We start from the raw sequence: 18,600 nt of genomic DNA, 5'->3' as shown, positions 1-18,600 counted from the left end.
CAACTGCAACAACATGCCAATTAGGTACTTCTTGACAGTGAACTAACAACAGTTAATAGCAGAATACATTAATGAATGACAATGGACATTGAATGTATTTTTCTTTTTTCAATATCTTCAGTATAGTCAATTCAATATAAAACAAATATGTATCTTTGTTACTTAGTGAAGTAGAGTAGAGTAACTGAACAGAGTTGGTCACACTTACATTTTCTCTTAAACTACAAAGAGAAAAGACATAGGAAACCAATTAGCATTTGAAAGTTAAAATTTATAGACATTTTTAGAAAGAAATCATTGACCTGGTGAGAGTGTGTTGACAGTCAGGGTAGTTGGATGCCTGAGCTGCAGAAAATCAGTAATGAGGCATCTCAGAGAGTCGCCTCTGTTAGGGTTTTAAATTAAAACAACAACAACATTAACCACAACAACAGCATGTTGTGTGAATTGTTTTTATTGACGTCCAAAATTATCAGTGATCTTAAGAACAGTTATTAGCTGAATAAATTAATGAATGACAATTTACATTGAACATAAATAAATGCATAAAGAAGTGAAACACACACACACATACACAAAATAAAATAAAATAAAATAAAAAGAACACCAAATAGATGTGATGAAGAAACAATCACAATCCAATCAATATGATGCCTTAAAAGTCCATCATTTTGGTCTGATTAAGTTGCTATATTTCTCAGCAAATTATAAGGTTTTGCGATGTAATACATCTGAAATACACAATTGAGTATAGAGTTACTGTGTGTCCATGTGTCTGTGTGAAAACAATCATGTTTATGAAGGCCAAAAGCAAAAATGGACAGTATCTGAGCCCTCCACAATCTTAAAAAAAAAAAAAAAAAAATCACAGGAGAGTTTTAATATTTATTGTGACTGGGTATGTTTATACATAAACATTTATAAACTTATTGAGTAATAATAATAATAATAATAAAAGTACAGTGTGAATTATAAATGCATTGTCTCTTTTATTTAGTGGAGAAGAGGAGAGAAGTTTCCACAGCTCAGAGTTGCACACACTTATATGTGACCAAAAAAAAATAAAATAATAAAAATACATTTTCAGAATGAAATAATGTACATGTTGAGAGTGTTGAAAATCTGTGTATTTGGATCACTGAACTCCAGAAAATCAGTAATGAGGTGCTTTGTCAGTCACAGATTTGAACAGAATTGTGGGAATATAGAACTCTAACACAAAGAACCATTTCAGCATGAAAGGGTTCTTCAGAATTCTATGGTTCTGAATAAACCATTAATGCATGTAAAGAGTCTTTAAATATCCATCTTTGTTTAGAGTGCAGCATCAACCCCTGAGTTGGCCCAGAATATTTCTATTGTGAGACTGCCAAACTTGATCTAAACTTGGTTTGAATTGGCTTTGTCAACTTGAAACCAACAGTTTAACTAACTTTTGAGACAGGGATTATTTATCACATATTTAGTATTTGTCTTTCTCCACCTCCGAAATGACTTTTGTTTATGATTGACGGTACAAATCCCTTTTTCTTTCATAGCTTCTCCCCTCTAATCACCTAGCTTCATTCTGGCATGTAATAAACACATTCCATGTTCCATTCAGCTCTCTGTAAATCATGTTCTGCCCTAAAAGGTTTTTTTGTTGTTAGCGGATATCTTATTGCACTCGGATACACCTCACATCACAGAAGTAAAACAATTTTGGAACTGCATCGCACGTTGAAAAGAGCAACCGTTTGTTGTAAAAACAAAAACAAAAACAAATTATACTTCTGTATGTCTGTCAACACAACTTCCTGTTTACTAAAACTAGGTTTCTTCTGGAAGAGGTGATAGTGAGGCCAGCAGGGGTTGCTCACCCTGTGGTATGTGTGGGTCCTAGCGCCTTGGTAAAAGGGCCTTTCGCACTGCTATGATGCTTTACATGATACAAATCATTGCAAAGCAACTTTACAGAGAATAACGTTTCTACAATATATTTAGTAGCAGCTTATCAGTGGTGACTGCAAGTTAATGTGCATATGGCAGAAATGTACAGAAAAATTAATTCAAGATGTAAACAAACAGACAATGAACACTATTAGCAGCAATTATTATATGATGCAATCAAACATATAGCAAAATTTGGTAGTTCTGTAATTTGTTTCACGGTTGGCATCATCTGAGGTCCTCTGAGGGGTTGGCATCATCTCTTCTCAGGTGTTCTGGATCCAGACTCAAGCTTGTGTAAATCGTAGTTGACATCCCGTGGCAAAAACTGAGAAACAAATAGAGACGTAATTAGCATAGCTGCTGTTCCAATCAAGCAAAATGTATTTGTTTAACCCAAGCTAAAGTATAGTAAAGTGCATTTGATCAGATATAACTGTAGCACAAGATTATGAAATGCATTATTTGAATGCTTGGCCAAAGAGATGTGTCTTTAATCTAGATTTAAACAGAGAGAGTGTGTCTGCACCCTGAACATTATCAGGAAGGCTATTCCAGATTTTGGGAGTCAAATGTGAAAAAGCTCTACCTCCTTTGTTGGACTTTGCTATCCTGGGTACTACCAAAAGTCCAGAGTTTTGCGACCTTAGGGAGTGTGATGGATTGTATCATGGCAGAAGACTAGTTAGGTATGCAGTAAGTTATATTTATGTCTTTTCCGAATCTAATAGAATAAAATTATTGGTGATCATATCTTTTACATTTGTAACACACTCTGTTAGCTTAGATAATTTAGAAGTTTTTTCTAGTCTTGTTGAGATATACAGTGGAAACTAATCCCATATTTTCTAATAATATTACCAAAGGGAAACATGTATATTGAAAATAGCAGGACCTGGGACAGATCCTTGTGGCACTTCATATTTTACTGGTGATAATTGAGAAAACTTCCCATTTAAATAAAAAATGTGGTATCGATATGGCAGGTTTGATCTAAAGCCTGCCCTTGAAATCCCTTATAGTTTTGTAATCTATAGTATGTTATGATCTATATTTTTGAACAAAGTAATAAGATCAAGTAAAACTAGCAATAAGATGCAGCCTTGGTCTGAACCAAGAAGCAAGTCATTTTAACATGTCAGTTTCTGTGCTAGGTTGGGGTCTGAAACCTAACTCAATTTCTTCATATAGATATTTTTATAAAATGATTAACAATGCAGATTAATTTTCACAGCCTTCTTTGTTCATATTTTTGGGCATGACTGTAGCTCAAAAGGCAAAACCTGTCATAGAATCACCCAAAGCTGACCCACAGAATACTGTACCTGCACCAAATTGATAAGCAGAATGTACATGAAAGGCCACTATAAGGCTGACTGACAACGTCCCCATGTTACCTTTAGTTAATGAGGTAACCTGCAAGAGCATCTGTAGCATTTTCCTCCCTCCCCATTCCTCTCAACAAGGCCCCAGGGAAGAGATAACAAGAAACAAAATAGTTGGCTGCCATAACAAAGACGCGGCAAAGCCTTTTATTCTTCCTTTAAATTGATTTTTTTTTCCACTGTCTCAGAAATCTTCCGTTAAGCTAAAGTCCTCTTAACAGTGAATAGATATCCCTCAGAAATGTGACATAGGCAGGCGGTGATTGTTGGGAATCTTTACTCAAAGGCCATCTTTGCTGGAGGATTATCCCACATTTAGGCATTTCGATTCAGTCACATCAAACCACTAAAACAGCCCTCCAAGCCAAACAACCACCCCGCTGTAAATGTAAGCGGCTCCGTCTTTTGTTTTGTTTTTTCTGTTGTTGCTGTATTCTTTCGTCTTTGATTCATGAGAAAATACGAAAAGGCTGGCTGCTATCGCTTGATTGTTCTCGCTTTTCTTTCATTCGATGACAGTCACAATTTCAAGCAGCTCCAGACGTTTTATTTAGGGTTGGAAAAGACTTTCCGCTTTAGTACTTAAGGGTTGAGAAACTATCCCATCCCAAACTTCTAAACACATTGCGCTTGCTGCCAGTGAAGCGGGAAGGGCTTCATAAGGAGCACACTGTAAGCCTAATGAAAATTGCTCTGAAAACAATGAGGCCGAGGCCTTTGCTGAGCTCGTTGGATGGGTTTGGACATCGTTTTTCCGTCTAGCAGTTAGTTGGAAGAGGTTTTGCACACCCCATTAAACATGACGGAATGAAAAGACTATTCTGCTGTGTTCGTTTTCATAGGCAAGAGAGCATATGGCAGTTTTAAGGTGGTTGTTCCGTTGTGCTGTGGGCGAAAAATGAGCCCCTCATTATTTTTGCCACCCTACACATCTTGTGCGTAACCCATTTTAGTGTTTTTGCATCCTCAGGACGATGTTGTTGTTTTTTTTCTATGGGCCCCAAGAGGAACTTCTGGTGTGAAATATTGCAAAACTTAAATTTAGTCAGAAAAACATGTTTGTGTGCATGTTAGAGACACTTTCTGTCAGAGCTCTTTTATCCCTAGTTTTCTTTTGCATGTGATGCAAAGAGATCAGCAGGTGGCCAACAAACCTTAGAATGAAGCTCATCAGTTTCAGAGAAACAGACTGATGTTAAAAATGGCGCTGTGAATTCACAGGCGTACATGCACAACATTAACAGCCATATTTATTTATTTATTTATGAACTAAGACCCCCTAGTGGGTCCCAGCCCCTTTGTCAAGAACCACTGCTGTAACAAGAACTTGAAATACACAGTGATTCTGACGTACCATTCACATAATTGGCCTATTCTCGCCGAAAGTGTATTTTTGGGACAACAACACAGATTTAAAAACAATGTCATAGATCCCTATGTGCTCCTTCACACTGAGGGTTAAAATCGAAAATGTGATCAAACCGTATTTCATAACAAGGACTTGTATTGTGTTGCTGTGGTTCAAAAACCAATAACATAAACTTTTGGCTAATTTGTCCAGTACCAGCATTCTAGAGAGACATCCATCTGTATATATCACTAATCTCCAGATACCAGGACCATAAATAGCCACAGACAAGTGGCTAAATCCAAGAGAATAACACAATATACAATACATTTTGGATAGTTTTCTCTGTAATCTGCTTTTTCATGGGTTTTATTTTTATCAAGCAAGGCATTATGCACAAGTAGCCAGTCATTATCCTAAAATAAATCTTGATACCATTAATGTAATGGTGCTTTACATGAGTACTTGCCTAAAAAATAAATAAATTGTCATGATATATTAAAAACTTTACAAGAAATTTTGGTTGATTCCCAGAGATACATGCAATTTAATGAATGACAGACTGGAATGCATTTCACTTTGAATCAAGTAGACAAAGTCTTTTTCAGAAACTCATTGCCAAATTGCACCATTTTTTTTTTTTTTTCATCATTTTTGTGAATATACCTTAAGAAATTATACACTGCCAGAAAAAAATAAAAAATAAATAATAATAATAATAATAATAATAATAATAATAATAATTAAATTAAAAAATTATGCCTTTAGGAGTATACAAATCAGTTTGTACCTGGACCAGGACCCTCAAAAGGACACCTTTGTACCTTCTTTATGCCTAAAATGTGTACTGTACATTAGTACCCATCACTGGGTGGTAACTGATTAATTGTTATCTGGATTACATAATCAGATTCCTAAAATTAATTATTTGTAATTAGAGTATATTACATTTTAAAATACTCATAATCAGGCTACAGTTATTTTATATTAATTACGCAATTATGTACTCAATATTAATACGTTATTCAGAATTTATTGGTTCTCTTTAAAATCACATTTTCATGTTTGAAATGTACATTTCGAAAATAACCTAATGCTTATTTACCTTTAGAAAATATTCCAGTTTTTTTCACACAAAGTTTCATCTATAATTACTGAAGAAAATTAAGAGGCCATAGCATTTGAGCACAAGACCACTGGACGTGTTTTCTCAACATTTCACCAAATACTGATGGACATTTTTTGTTTTTGTTTTTTGTTTAATACGTTATCTTTGGCTTTAACGTTAATTACTATATCTTTGGCTTTCAAACATTTTAAAATTCATACATTCACATTAAACCAAAGTCTTTCACCTAATACATTTACAGTACATGAACGACTCCCTGAGATATTGGGATAAGTTAATAATTGAGTAACGCATTTGCATATTCATGGTTCTCTGATATTGGTTAATGGCCACATGACATGAAGGTAATGGATTATGCTACTAAATACAACTTTTGTCATGTAATTTGGAATCAGTAACAGACTACAATTTGTAAGTAATCTACTCACTACCTTAGGGTAGTAATATGTACTCTTGGTACTATTATGAACCCTTTACCGTTAGAAGGTACAGAGTTGTCAGTTTGAGGGTCCTCATCCAATGAATGGTACAAATGTAGCACTTTTTTTTCTGAAGCTGTACTGTTTAAGTGTTTAGGTCTTTGTACAGATTAAGCGTGCATGTAGACAGACAGGTTAGCACAATTCCCAGGCGGCTGTGAATGGGGTCTTCATCTCAGGTTCTGTTGCCTTCGAAGGTTGTTCATCTGGACAAGGAGGATGAGATTCAGAAGATTCCTCTCCAGCCTCCATACTATGACATGGCACAGTCTGAGTCCACTGCGTTCACCGATAAGCCGGTGAGTAGCGCTGCTAAACTCATTGCTGTTTGTCCATTCTCTTGCTTTGGTGGTATCCTTGAAAACCGGCGTCTGCGGTCAGGATGTTAGGGAGCACATCTTCTTATGCATGTTGCACAAGATGAATTGCCTTTAGAAAGATGTTTAGATTAAAAGAGGAATCCAAGGGGACTTATTTTCTGGCTTGTGCTGTGTCAGCTGGGAACAGATGACAGGGGTTTGTAATTCAGCTGGTTCTGCAGAAGGTTTGAGGTTTCTCATATGTTTGAGGGAATCTGTCGCAGGCATATAGCATTAATACCCTGGCTCTGTCAAAACCTAGTTAGCTGCCTTCTTACTTACTGCCTTCATAGGAAGCTGCCTATATCAGAGGCTTACTAGGTTTTGAAACAGAGCTTTTGTTTCAGTCATTTCAGCTTGGAGGAATGAAGCAATGCAGTCTTGAAATGCATTTACTCCATGAATCCACACACTTGCTTCATGTCACTGAATTGCAATAGTGTCATATCTCCACAGCAAACCAAATGCAGACTTGGTGAAATATAATCATACAGCTCTTTACACTGAAACTTGGCTGTCCTTGAGGTGAGAATTTATTTATTCTGGTCACTCCACACTTTATTCTTTCTTGTATAATGGTGTTCTACAGTCCAGGGCAATTAAGACACTAGTTACCCAGCAACCCTGCGTGGATATATTGTATGGCTCTACATTGTACAGCATTGTCTTTCTGCCCTCTACTCTCATTTGAAGGCCATGTTGTATTTGATGCATTTGATTCTCTATAACTCTGAGCTGCATGCCTCTTTAAGAGCCACAGTCTCCTGCCTGATATAGGCTCATTGTGTCATCTTTTATAGCTTTGTTGGGCTTACTGTGTGTGAAAATGTTGCATTTGTCAGGTTTGTGTTGACGGCATGACATGGCTGTGGAATGATCGGAGTCTCATTCTTATTAAACACGGCAACGCACTAGCAGGGTGTTTGAAGGATGTGGCTTTTGTTTAGACAGTCTTTTGTTGTTTAGGATTTCTTTATTGGTAGAAATGAAAAGCATGCTGTAAATGTGTTGCTACCGAAGAGAAAGAGTACAGTTTGATGCACCTGCTGCAAACTAAAACAAACGTTATTTCGACTCTTTTTTTATTTTATTTTTTTTTTTTTTTTTTTACGTGGACACTTTAATAAAATGGTCAACATACTGCTGCCTTTTTGTGTAAAAGTGTGCAACAGCAAATGGAACAAAATGACATTAATTGGAAAGGATAACTGATAACCGATAGTGTGACCACTATAGGAAGAATTCTTTATATATATATAGAGAGAGAGAGAGAGAGAGAGAGAGAGAGAGAAAGAGAGAGAGAGAGAGAGAGAGAGATATTTATTTATTTATTTTTTAGATTATCATGTAAAATTAGCCAGAGATAAGTAATTTTTAATAATCTTAAACTATATATCTCAGTTCAAAACCTATTAAGTGATTGTGTCTGAAAATGTTCTTATAAGCAACCAAGGAATATGCAGCCCTATATACATTTATATGGTTTTCTTTATTTCTCCACCCAGATGCCTTGCATATATATATATATATATATATATATATTTATTTTTTAATGTTTGTAATATTTAATATATAAATAAACAATGCATTCTCACTTTTAGACGCACAGGGAACCCCTTTAGCATCCTTTATAGTTGTGCAAGGTCCTCCATTGCTTTAAATAAGTAGCCCTTTGGCGTCAACATACTGACGTTAAAAGGTACTGAGAATTTTATGGTAATGATTCAATTAAATATTGGGTAATAATAAAGTCATTATTCCATATATTTTGGGGTGTAATTTTTTCAATGTTAACAGTCACAACAGTTTAATTCATATTAAACTATTTAAACATTTATGAGCATGTACAGCAACCCAACCCCTGACCCTAAACCATTTGTCAATAAAACACGAGATATAACAGGCAGATACAACTACCGTCATAATTTCTATAGGAATAGGCCCGATTGTGCTCTGTCTCCATCCACTGTAAAGCTCTTCCTGTGTGCGGTAGTCTTTGTACAAATTTAAAAAAATTTATTCCACCAGAAGAACCCTTGTCTTGTGACCGACTGCGTCATGCTACAAGTATATTTTTGAATGAGATGCGAGCGCGTTAACAGTGGGATCATTTTAGCTATTGAAACCTTGTCTTACTCTGTTTTTCGCATAAAAAACATTGTATGGCTTCAGAAGACTAGGAATGCAACAAGACCTGTTTGTAATGCATTTATACGGCTTGTTTATGGTCAGTTTTTGCAATTAATGACTGTACTTATATTTGCCTGTTACCTGTTTTATATTGTTCTAAAGTGGGTAGGTTTAGGGTAGGTGTGAGATCATTATTATTATTTTTAACTATTAAATTCAACTGAAAGAAACAGAGGACCTGCATGTCAAAAATTAATGTTAGAGGGGTACCTTGATTGTCAAAAAGCGACGTCAAGTTGTCTTGACCAAGTGCCAATATATGATGAGTTGGGAGTGAGAAAGTGTTGAAATAAAAATTAAATAATATAGGTTAATTTATATCTGAGTAGCATGAAATCTATTAAAACAAAAAATAAATAAAATAAAATAAAATAAAATAAATACATAAATAAACATTACTTCCATTCACAAAATGTTATGCTTATTGGCTTTATTCTGTTTTGACCACTGAAGATTACAAGTTACCCCAGGTGAAGAATACCAGAGGGTTAAAGAGCTGAATATCATAGAGACTTGAGAGTGGGATCTTCGGTCTTAAGCCAACAAGCGACCAACTAGCAATTCCCTATCAACCATGCAAACGTGATGTAGCCTTGCGGCAGTGTGTAATTTTCACAATACTATTTGGAGTCTGATAAAGTACTTCACGCAATATCCATGCACATGTTCAAGACTCCACACGAAATAAACCAACCAACATTTAATTATAAAGACATATTTTTGTACACCAACTGCAAGTCAATATATTGATGTGATACACAAAAAGCCAAGGGAAACCTTTGTAGTGAAGTATTTTCTCATTCTAACATGTTTAAAGCATACAGTGGGAATGCAGTGCGTCTTTATGATGCTGAGTGTGTACTAGAAGGACTGTGGAGATGATTATACTATGAAACAGCGGGAAACTATTGCTTGTGGTATGGTGAATAAACAGCTATGCAACTGCAGAAACACTCTTCTTATAGCAATGCATGTCTAAGAAGAAAAAAATGAGCTGAATTTGTTGTGCTGTATTTAACTTGAACTGTCAAACCCTAATTACGCTATAACTAAACAACAATGGATTAACAAGTATTCATATGAGAGCATAAAGAGGTGTAATTTAAGTAATATAGGATTCAAAGCACTCGTGCTGGCAAAGATCTAACCTAATTCAGTTTTTTTATGACAGCTATTTGTAATACTGCAGTGGTACATCAATATACATTATCTACATGCAGAGAATGAAAACAACACATTAAATTCGGAGACATAATGTGATGAAAAACACATTGTCTGTGATGTCAAAGTGACAGTGTGGGTGCTTAAGTTCTTAGTGTTTTTACTAATGAAACGAGCCGGAGACTAATGAAGGAGCTTTTTCCGATACAGAAAGCAGGCTCCCAGAGGGGACACACCACCCCCCAATAGCTGACGTGACTGTAATTAGCTTGACTAGCATGCCCATTGTGTTCACTGGATTGCGCTTCAATCGTTGAAAAGGGCAGAAGCATTGCAGAAGTGATTGGTGTGTGGTTGAAAGCCATTTCAGAAGGGGTCTTAAGTAATCAATGTCAAATTTCTTTCTTCCACACACCTCACTTCCCATCAGGGGCCCTACTGTCAGGCTGAGGTAATACTTCCTGTTTGCTTTTCACAGACTGTGCTGCGTTCTAATTTTCCTACTTCTACACACTAAAATTATGTACTGGTTTAGAGAAATTGCATTGTTTTTATTGCTTAGTTAAGACAGTCGGCCAATATGTATTTGATGTATATGATTAGCATCTTGCTAAATTACCTAGCTCATAATAAATTGTTCGTCATCATGTAAAAACCATCAAAAACTACTAGGACTGAATGTCATTGCCAACAACATAGACAGCTTCAGTGATCTTAACTATGTGTACAGGGGGAAAAAATATATATTTTTAAATAGCGTTATTTATTTATTTATTCAGTTAATTATAGTAGTCAATTTTTTTTATTAAAGTAAGTCTGCACCGGCACATACAATTTTTTTTTTTTGTTTTTTTTTGTTTTTTTTGCTGACATTTGTCATATATGTGACCCTGCACCACAAAACCTGTCATTAGTAGCATGGGTATAGCATCACTACTTTTCTTCAAAAACTGTTCGAAACAGCCTACACAAGGACATTACTGCCTTTTTATTATGAACCAAAATGTGACCTTGATTACACATAACCAAATCTCTAACATAAATATAACATAGTACATGCCCACTACTCTAACAGCCTTGTGGCAGGGACATTCGTGAAGAAACTCAGTTGCTAACATCTGTTTGGGGTGACCTTTCAAGGAACAGTGCCCTTTACAGAAGCAAAAATTAAATTCAGAATGCCCTCCGATTCTTGGGGACTCCCTAATCCTCATCTAGCAAACTCTACAGTACGGATAACAGCTAGGTGAATTGGAATGCAGCCCGTGTCTTCCTAAATTGTCTCGAACTCCAGGGACGGAAAATCTGGGGTAGGTGTAGCGTCGACCTGGCTCTCTGTTCACTTTGTCATCTTAAGCAGAAAAGGGCCAGAGAGTCAAGCTCGCCAGTTCTCACCACTGCACCAAAGGCACAGCACACAAATACCGCGAAGCTCCTATCATCTCCCATTCACAAAGAGCACTGCCTGCGGAAGATACCTCACACTCAGTGTCCCTTTGCATTACTATCACCCAGACATCACAACCAATATCTGCAGCATCTGTTTACATGCAATGACACCGGCTTACAAACCTAGTGAATTACAGAAGATTACAAGCCCCTTCTTCCGCCGCAGCATCGCTCCGATAGGGAGTTTGTCATTTGAATCCAAATAAAACAATTATCTGTTAGATATTATCATGAACTATGGGATATAAAGAGGATAGGAACTGTCAAAGCAGAAGCAGAAATCCTGCTGTGCCAGAAAACGAAGGGAAAGTAATGATAAAGGAAGATGACAGTTTATGTTCCTAGTTTGAATATAAAGTGCCACCACTGAGAGATTATAGAATTCCACCCGAGTGTTCATTAGCTCCTCAGCAGTGATTGGATAATGGCTGTAGAGCCGCCACATTAATGCGGCCTGCGGGTGGAATCCGCCGCATTACTCGAAAATTGTGAATTCTTTTATTACAATTCAACGATTTGTGGCCAGAAAAAAAGCAGATAATGACCTTTTTATGAGATTCAACTTGTCTCATAAACATTTCACGGGCTTAATCATTTCAAAACATCGCCATCTCATCTTATCCTAATGTTTTTGGGTCCCAGATTGCGTTGAGTTTGTCATTTAGTGTGTCCGTTTATTTTGTTTTCATATTATGCTTGTCGTCTTTTGCAACAGATTGTATGCTGTGTGAATGGCTGATTGTTTTTGACTGTGGTGCTCTTTTATTATTGTTTTCCAGTGTGTTCTTGATGTATGACATTCATCTTCTACCTTTCTGTCTTTTTCCTGCTCATGTCTAAGACTACTTGTCTCCTTCTACATTTGTTATGTATGTGTGTACAGTGGGACCCAAAGGATATGTGGACATTTGGCATGCATTTAAAGTAATAGTTGTAAATATACCCCACCACCACCATTTAAACAGATTTGAGGAAATTGAGCATTTCACCGTTTGCTCACCAATGAAACCTCTGCAGTGAAATCTTGCCATCAGAATGAGAGTCCACCACTCCAGTTCATCAATTAACACAAAGCTTAAAAAGTTGCATTTTCGTAAGAAACTGCACTTGCACTTTATTTTACAGTATGTGTACTAACATGTACTTATAGTGTACTTATAGTAAATTTATTTAAGAAAGTTCTGGTAACACAAGGTAACTACAGTAGGGTAGGGTTAGGTTTAGGGTTAGGTTCAGGGTTAGTACCTAGTTATTACATAGTTATTGTAATTACTATAATAAGTACATAGTTTGTACATGAGGAACAGGACTGTAAAATAAAGTGCTACCAAAATGTCATTATGGTGTTTTTACTGTTGTTTCCAGGTAAAATATGAGTAGATAAATCCATGATAACGCTTCCTCTAGTGAAAAACCACCTCTCACATTAAAATCCACCCACATGTTTAGAACTGTTTCAAACTGTTTTTACTTGTGAACTTTGCTTGATTTGTGCAGATTTCTAGTGCAGACAAGACAGCTTTTATTTATATATTTATTTTACTGGCACTGAAGGAAACATATTTTGCCAAGAAGCAATAGTTAGAAGTTAAAAAAGAAAAAAAGAAAAAGAACAGGTGGATTTGCTTCTTCATGGACCGGAGTGGAATATTGTGGATTGTTGCAATGTTTATATCAGCTGTTTGGACTTTCATTCCAATGGCACCCATTCACTGCAGATAATCTATTGTGAACGTGATGTAATGCTAAATTTCTCCTAATCTGTTCTAATGAAGAAACAAACTCATTTACTAAATCCAATAGAGTATAAACTAAATGAAGCCAAAAAAAAAAGGCTTGTTTTGATATTTTGAAGCGTACTGCAATGTCATTCATACAATGTTCCAGTGCACTCACATATGGGGTTGCTATATGTTAGCTCACAGATTCACATCATTGATTGTCATTTGCTCAACCTTGAGAAGCTGTATTTGAGTCCTTGGCCCTTTTTAAGAGCAGGCTCATGTTTGTTTGTCCTAGCTTGATTGATTTATTGGTTACACGCCAGGCCATCTGTCTTCATGTGAAAACATCACCACGTCTGTTTTCTGTGTTATCATTATCATGCTTCATAATGTCTGTCCATTCATCTCATCTCTGCTCTTCCACGTCACTTCACTGGAGGAGGCTCGTTATATTGCCTGAGCTACATGATTTAACAGCTGCAGAGGCAGACGGCAGTCAGAAAGTCAAGATGGTGATACCAACACAGAAACAATGAAAGTATCTGTCACTTGCAGAGTCAATATAAATACATTATTAAAGCTTTAAGAATATGAATCATACAATTCATTGCATACAATGTACATAAAGAAAGGTTTATTTTTTTTAGGATCATCAAGTTTCCATGAGCATTCCATGATGATACCTTTTCTTTCTTTCTTTTATTTATTTATTTTTCAGTAGGCCTACCATAATTCTAATTACTGTGATTCTAAATTAGTAAATCATCTTTATTATAATGTAACAACTTCTAATCCTGATTCTCATTACTGTATAATGTCACATTATAAATTGTTATTAATGTAATTAATTAATGTTATTATATTGCATATTATTATATATGTTAATTAGAATTATTAATGGATAAATTATGATAATTATATTACCATATCATTAATGTTAATATGTCATATATATATATATATATATATATATATATATGACAATTAAGCACCTGACAGTTATCAAAACCAAAAAGCAAGCAAGCAGGTAAACAAATAAATAAATAAGTTCAGATGTATTAATATAATGAAAAATTAAGCAGAATTTCATAAAAAGTGTCATAATGCAATGCAAATTCTAATAATACAAAAGTTGCTTAGACATTGATTAATTTAGTTAGTTATTTAGTTAAAATAATAATAATAATAATAATAATAATAATAATAATCCTTGGTGAAGAGTTGCATTATATATATATATATATACATATATATATATATATATATATAATGCAACTCTTCACCAAGGATTATTATTATATATATATACACTATATATATATACATATATATATATATATATATATATACATATATATATATATATATATATATATATATATATATATAGTGTGTGTGTGTGTGTTTATGTAACTAACCTGGAGTCTGTGCTCACTGATTGGAGTGACAGCTCTGTTCTCTCTCACTCTTTCTGTTTGAGCTCCACTCCTCATACACCCTCTCCACCTCTCTTATCTCCAGAACTCTGGTCACAAGGACTGTGATGTCCAGTATGCGGAACTGGATACTGCAGCTTTGGCTTCTTCTCCCAGCCCACGAAGCTCTGTGCACACTGGCGGGGACCTTGTCGAGTACGCAACCATCCAGCCTAGCTCACACTAACGCATGCCATTGTAGGCCTTTCCCCCTATGACTCTGGCCTCAAGGTACACAGACTGATGCACTCCTATGTTTCTTTTCCTCTGTTCGTCCCTCACTCTCTCTCACTGAGCACTGAATTCCCTCTGTGTTTCCTGTTTGTGTCTTCTTTCTTCTGTTGTTTGCTTTTGCCTTTATCTATGTATCTATCTGCTGTCCCTGGCTGCCTTCTAATTGGATAGACATTTTGTATTGTTTAATAAAAATCACAGTAAATAATAAACTATCCACAAATAAGCTACACACACACACACACACACACACACACATTCAGTATATGTAAAATGTAACTTTTTTACATAGAAAAATAAACACCATAATAACAACAAAGACTACACTCTTTAAAACTCTTTGTTTTGTTCTTCTAATGCAATGATATTCAGTATTATATTATTATAATATATCATTATTTTCAGGTTATTACATATTGATATATAACATTCAGTACAAAATACTGAACATATAAACACACTATGAACCCGTATATCAATTTGTTTGCATTACTGTAGATCATTTTTTAAGGAAATTAACAAAAAATATTACACTATATATTATATGATTATTACTATATAATTTGATCTATATTTGTAACATTGAGAAAAAAAGGCTTACATACTATGAGCCCAAAAAGTATTACCACAACCAAAAAAAGTATATTTGCATTAGACATTAAACAGAAAATAAACCACATAAAATACACTATTCAAAAACTCATAGATTTTTTTTTTTATCTAATGCAACAACATTGAATACAAACTATGTGTTCAAGATTTTATTATTATTATTATTATTATTATTATTATTGTTGTTGTTGTTGTTGTTAATATTATTATTATGTGTTTGTTTGATTATTACTTATTAATCAGATCAATCTGTTATGCACCAGAATAAACCAGTAATTCATCAAGATTAATTACTTGTTTATTCTGGTCAAGTTGGAATAAACCAGCATTGATATTTTACTGTTATTATTATTATTATTATTATTATTATTATTATTATTATTATTATTATAAAGAGTAATATAGTATTCATGAATTTCATTGTCTTAAAAAAGAAGTCTGGTATAGTCTGCATTGTCATGCATCAGGGCTCGAATCAGGCATGCGTGGTCTGAAGAGTGTGGTTTTACAGCTGAGATTGATTACACTGCTGCAAATGGTTTATATATTATTCAGGAACTTGATTAAGTGAGGATAACTATGTTTAATGAGCAATCGGAAGAGATATATGAGTGGACGTTTGGTTAATTGCAATTGTGGTGGCCATATGTTAGAAGTGACTAAATACCAAAGCATTTAATCATAATAAATGAGCTACCATGATGTTGACACGATAACATGTCACTAATGTCAGCTTGATGGTACAGTATATCTAACAATGATGCATGTAATTTGTTGTGTTAAAAATAATTATATAATTGATTGACAGTTATATATGGCTCTTTGACATTTCACATTATTTGTTTGAACATCTCAACACAGCAACATTGCCTTAACCGATGGTGTGAGAGTTGGGTGGGAAAATCTGATTTATCAATCTCATTGAAAAATAGTAATTTTTCAACATGTATGCATTAAAATAAAAAAATAAAAAATAAAAAAAAATGACTATACAATGCCCTCCACTATTATTGGTACTCTTGGTAAATATGTGCAAAGGCAGCTGTGGAAATAAATCTGCATTGCTCACTCTTTTGATAATTCATTCAAAGAAATTCACAAAATTCTAAACTTTCATTGAAGTAAAACAATTGAAAGTGTGTGTGTGTGTGTGTGTGTGTGAGGGGGGGGGGGGGGGGGGGTCTCATGATGAAATAATTGTTTTTCTCCAATGCTTGTTGGCTACAATTTTTGCACACCCGGGTGACTAGGAGCATGAAATTGTCCAGCCATGTCTTCCTGTCCCACAGGATTCCAAATATGAGGAACACAAAGGCCAGATACTCCTCAATCATCCATCACAAGGAGTAAAACCAAAGAATATAGTTCTGATGCGCAGAACGCGATTGTTGAGCTTCACAAAATAGAAAGTGGCAGTAAGAAAAGATCTAAAGCATTGGAAATCCCCATTTCCACCATTAGGGCAATAATTAAGAAGTTCCAGTCATCTAAAGATGTTACAAATCTGCCTGGAAGAGATCATGTGTCTATATCGTGCTAATGCACAGTGAGGAGAAGAGTTTGAGTGGCTAAAGATTCTCCAAGGATCACAGCTGGAGAATTGCAGAGAATAGAGACTTGGTGTCAGAAAAAAAATAAATAATAATAATCAAGCTGCCCCTACATCACCACATGTTGTTCGGGTGGGTTTCAAGAAAAGTTCTCCTTGCCTATCCAAATACAATAGCATATTCAGTTGTCAGACACGACTGGAACTTCAAAAGGCACTGTCTTCTAAAAAATAATAATAATACTAATAATTTGGAGCAGCAAACCCACCAGATAGGTTTAGTACAAACAAGGATAAAAATTACCCCATGTCCAGGGTTAAATATACTGCTGGATATTTATGTTGTGGACCTGTTTTTATGCCAGAGGTCCTGGACGTCATGTTCAGATACATGGCCTCATGGATTCAATCAAATACCAACAGATAAAAAATCGAAACCTGACTGCCTCCGTTAGAAATCTAGTAATGGAGCTGTTGTTGGATCTTCCATCAGGACAATAATCCAAAACAAATATTAAAATCAACACAAAAATGGGTCACTGATCAAAAAAAAGAAGTTTCTGCTATGGCTGTCCCAGTCCTCTGACCTGAACCCTATAGAAAATGAGTGGGATGACCTGAAGAGAAGCACCAACATGGAGCTGTGAATCTGAAGGAACTAGAGATTCTGTATGAAGGAATGGTTTCGGATCTCTTATCAGGTGTTCTCCAAACTCTTCAGCAGTTAAAGGAGAAAACTCAGAGCTGTTATCTTGGGCAAAGGATGTTGCGATATTTGGGTGACAGTAATTGTGGCCAACATGAACACAATGAGATTTCCCCCACCCACACTGTCAATTGTTTTACTTCATTGACAGTTTAGAATTTAGTGAATTTATTTATTTTATCTTATTTATTTATTTATTTATGAAAGACCAAAAGGATAAACAATGCAGATTTATTTTCACAGCTGACTTTGCTCATATTTACCAATGGTGCCAATAATAGTGGAGGGCAATGTGTATATACAAAAGATTCAATTTAAAACAATTAAAACTTTCAGTTTAACAAGAAATACTGAAAAAAGCTTTGTATCTTAAAAGTTATTAAATAAATCTTTAATAACCTCACAGTATTGTTTTTTTTTTTTATATATATTTTTGAACAAGCAGAAGATTCCTTTAAAAACATCAAAAATCTTACTGACCCCAGACATTAGAATGGCAGTGTATGTACTGTAGTTTTATTCTTTAACATTATGCCATTTTGCTCACTCAGTAGGTTTCAGAAAGTTCCTTTAACTCTATCTCCACTGTATAAGATAAACACACATGAGGGTCCGACTTGTGCCTTTAACAGTCCCAGCATGCAAGAGATTTCCCATCAGTTCAGAAACTCATCTCTTCTTCTTTTAGATAATAGCAGCCGAGAGGAAGAAGAAAGAAAGAAAGAAAAATGCAGTTCTCAGGGGTAAAGTCTGAATGAGGCAGCCTCACTGTTAAAACAAGCAATTAATATCACAGCGTGGAGTTCTCAGAGGGCCACCGCTGCAAACACTGCTGAGCAGGAACATCGTAAAACAAGAACAAAATAACTCA

The 18,600-nt window shown here is 35.2% G+C and overlaps 1 protein-coding gene across 2 annotated transcripts in view; it reads left to right on the top strand.

The window, feature by feature from the left end:
• The window catches only part of LOC113118694 (extensin-like), a 60,770-nt gene that overhangs the window by 34,553 nt on the left and 7,617 nt on the right, over positions 1-18,600 (top strand). Inside the window, exons 3-4 of one of the 2 annotated variants that reach the window (XM_026288066.1) lie at positions 6,468-6,569; positions 14,675-14,859. In XM_026288066.1, coding sequence (XP_026143851.1) covers positions 6,468-6,569; positions 14,675-14,815 — 243 coding nt within the window. In that variant the 3' untranslated portion in view covers positions 14,816-14,859. The remainder of the gene's footprint in view (positions 1-6,467; positions 6,570-14,674; positions 14,860-18,600) is intronic. The other variant, XM_026288065.1, reaches the window with a different exon arrangement.

The sequence above is a fragment of the Carassius auratus genome, chromosome 18 (assembly GCF_003368295.1).
Source record: "Carassius auratus strain Wakin chromosome 18, ASM336829v1, whole genome shotgun sequence".
In the NCBI taxonomy this organism is placed as follows: Eukaryota; Metazoa; Chordata; class Actinopteri; order Cypriniformes; family Cyprinidae; genus Carassius; species Carassius auratus.
The sequence above is the reverse complement of the archived record's forward strand: the minus strand, read 5'-3'. Positions and strand labels throughout refer to the sequence as shown.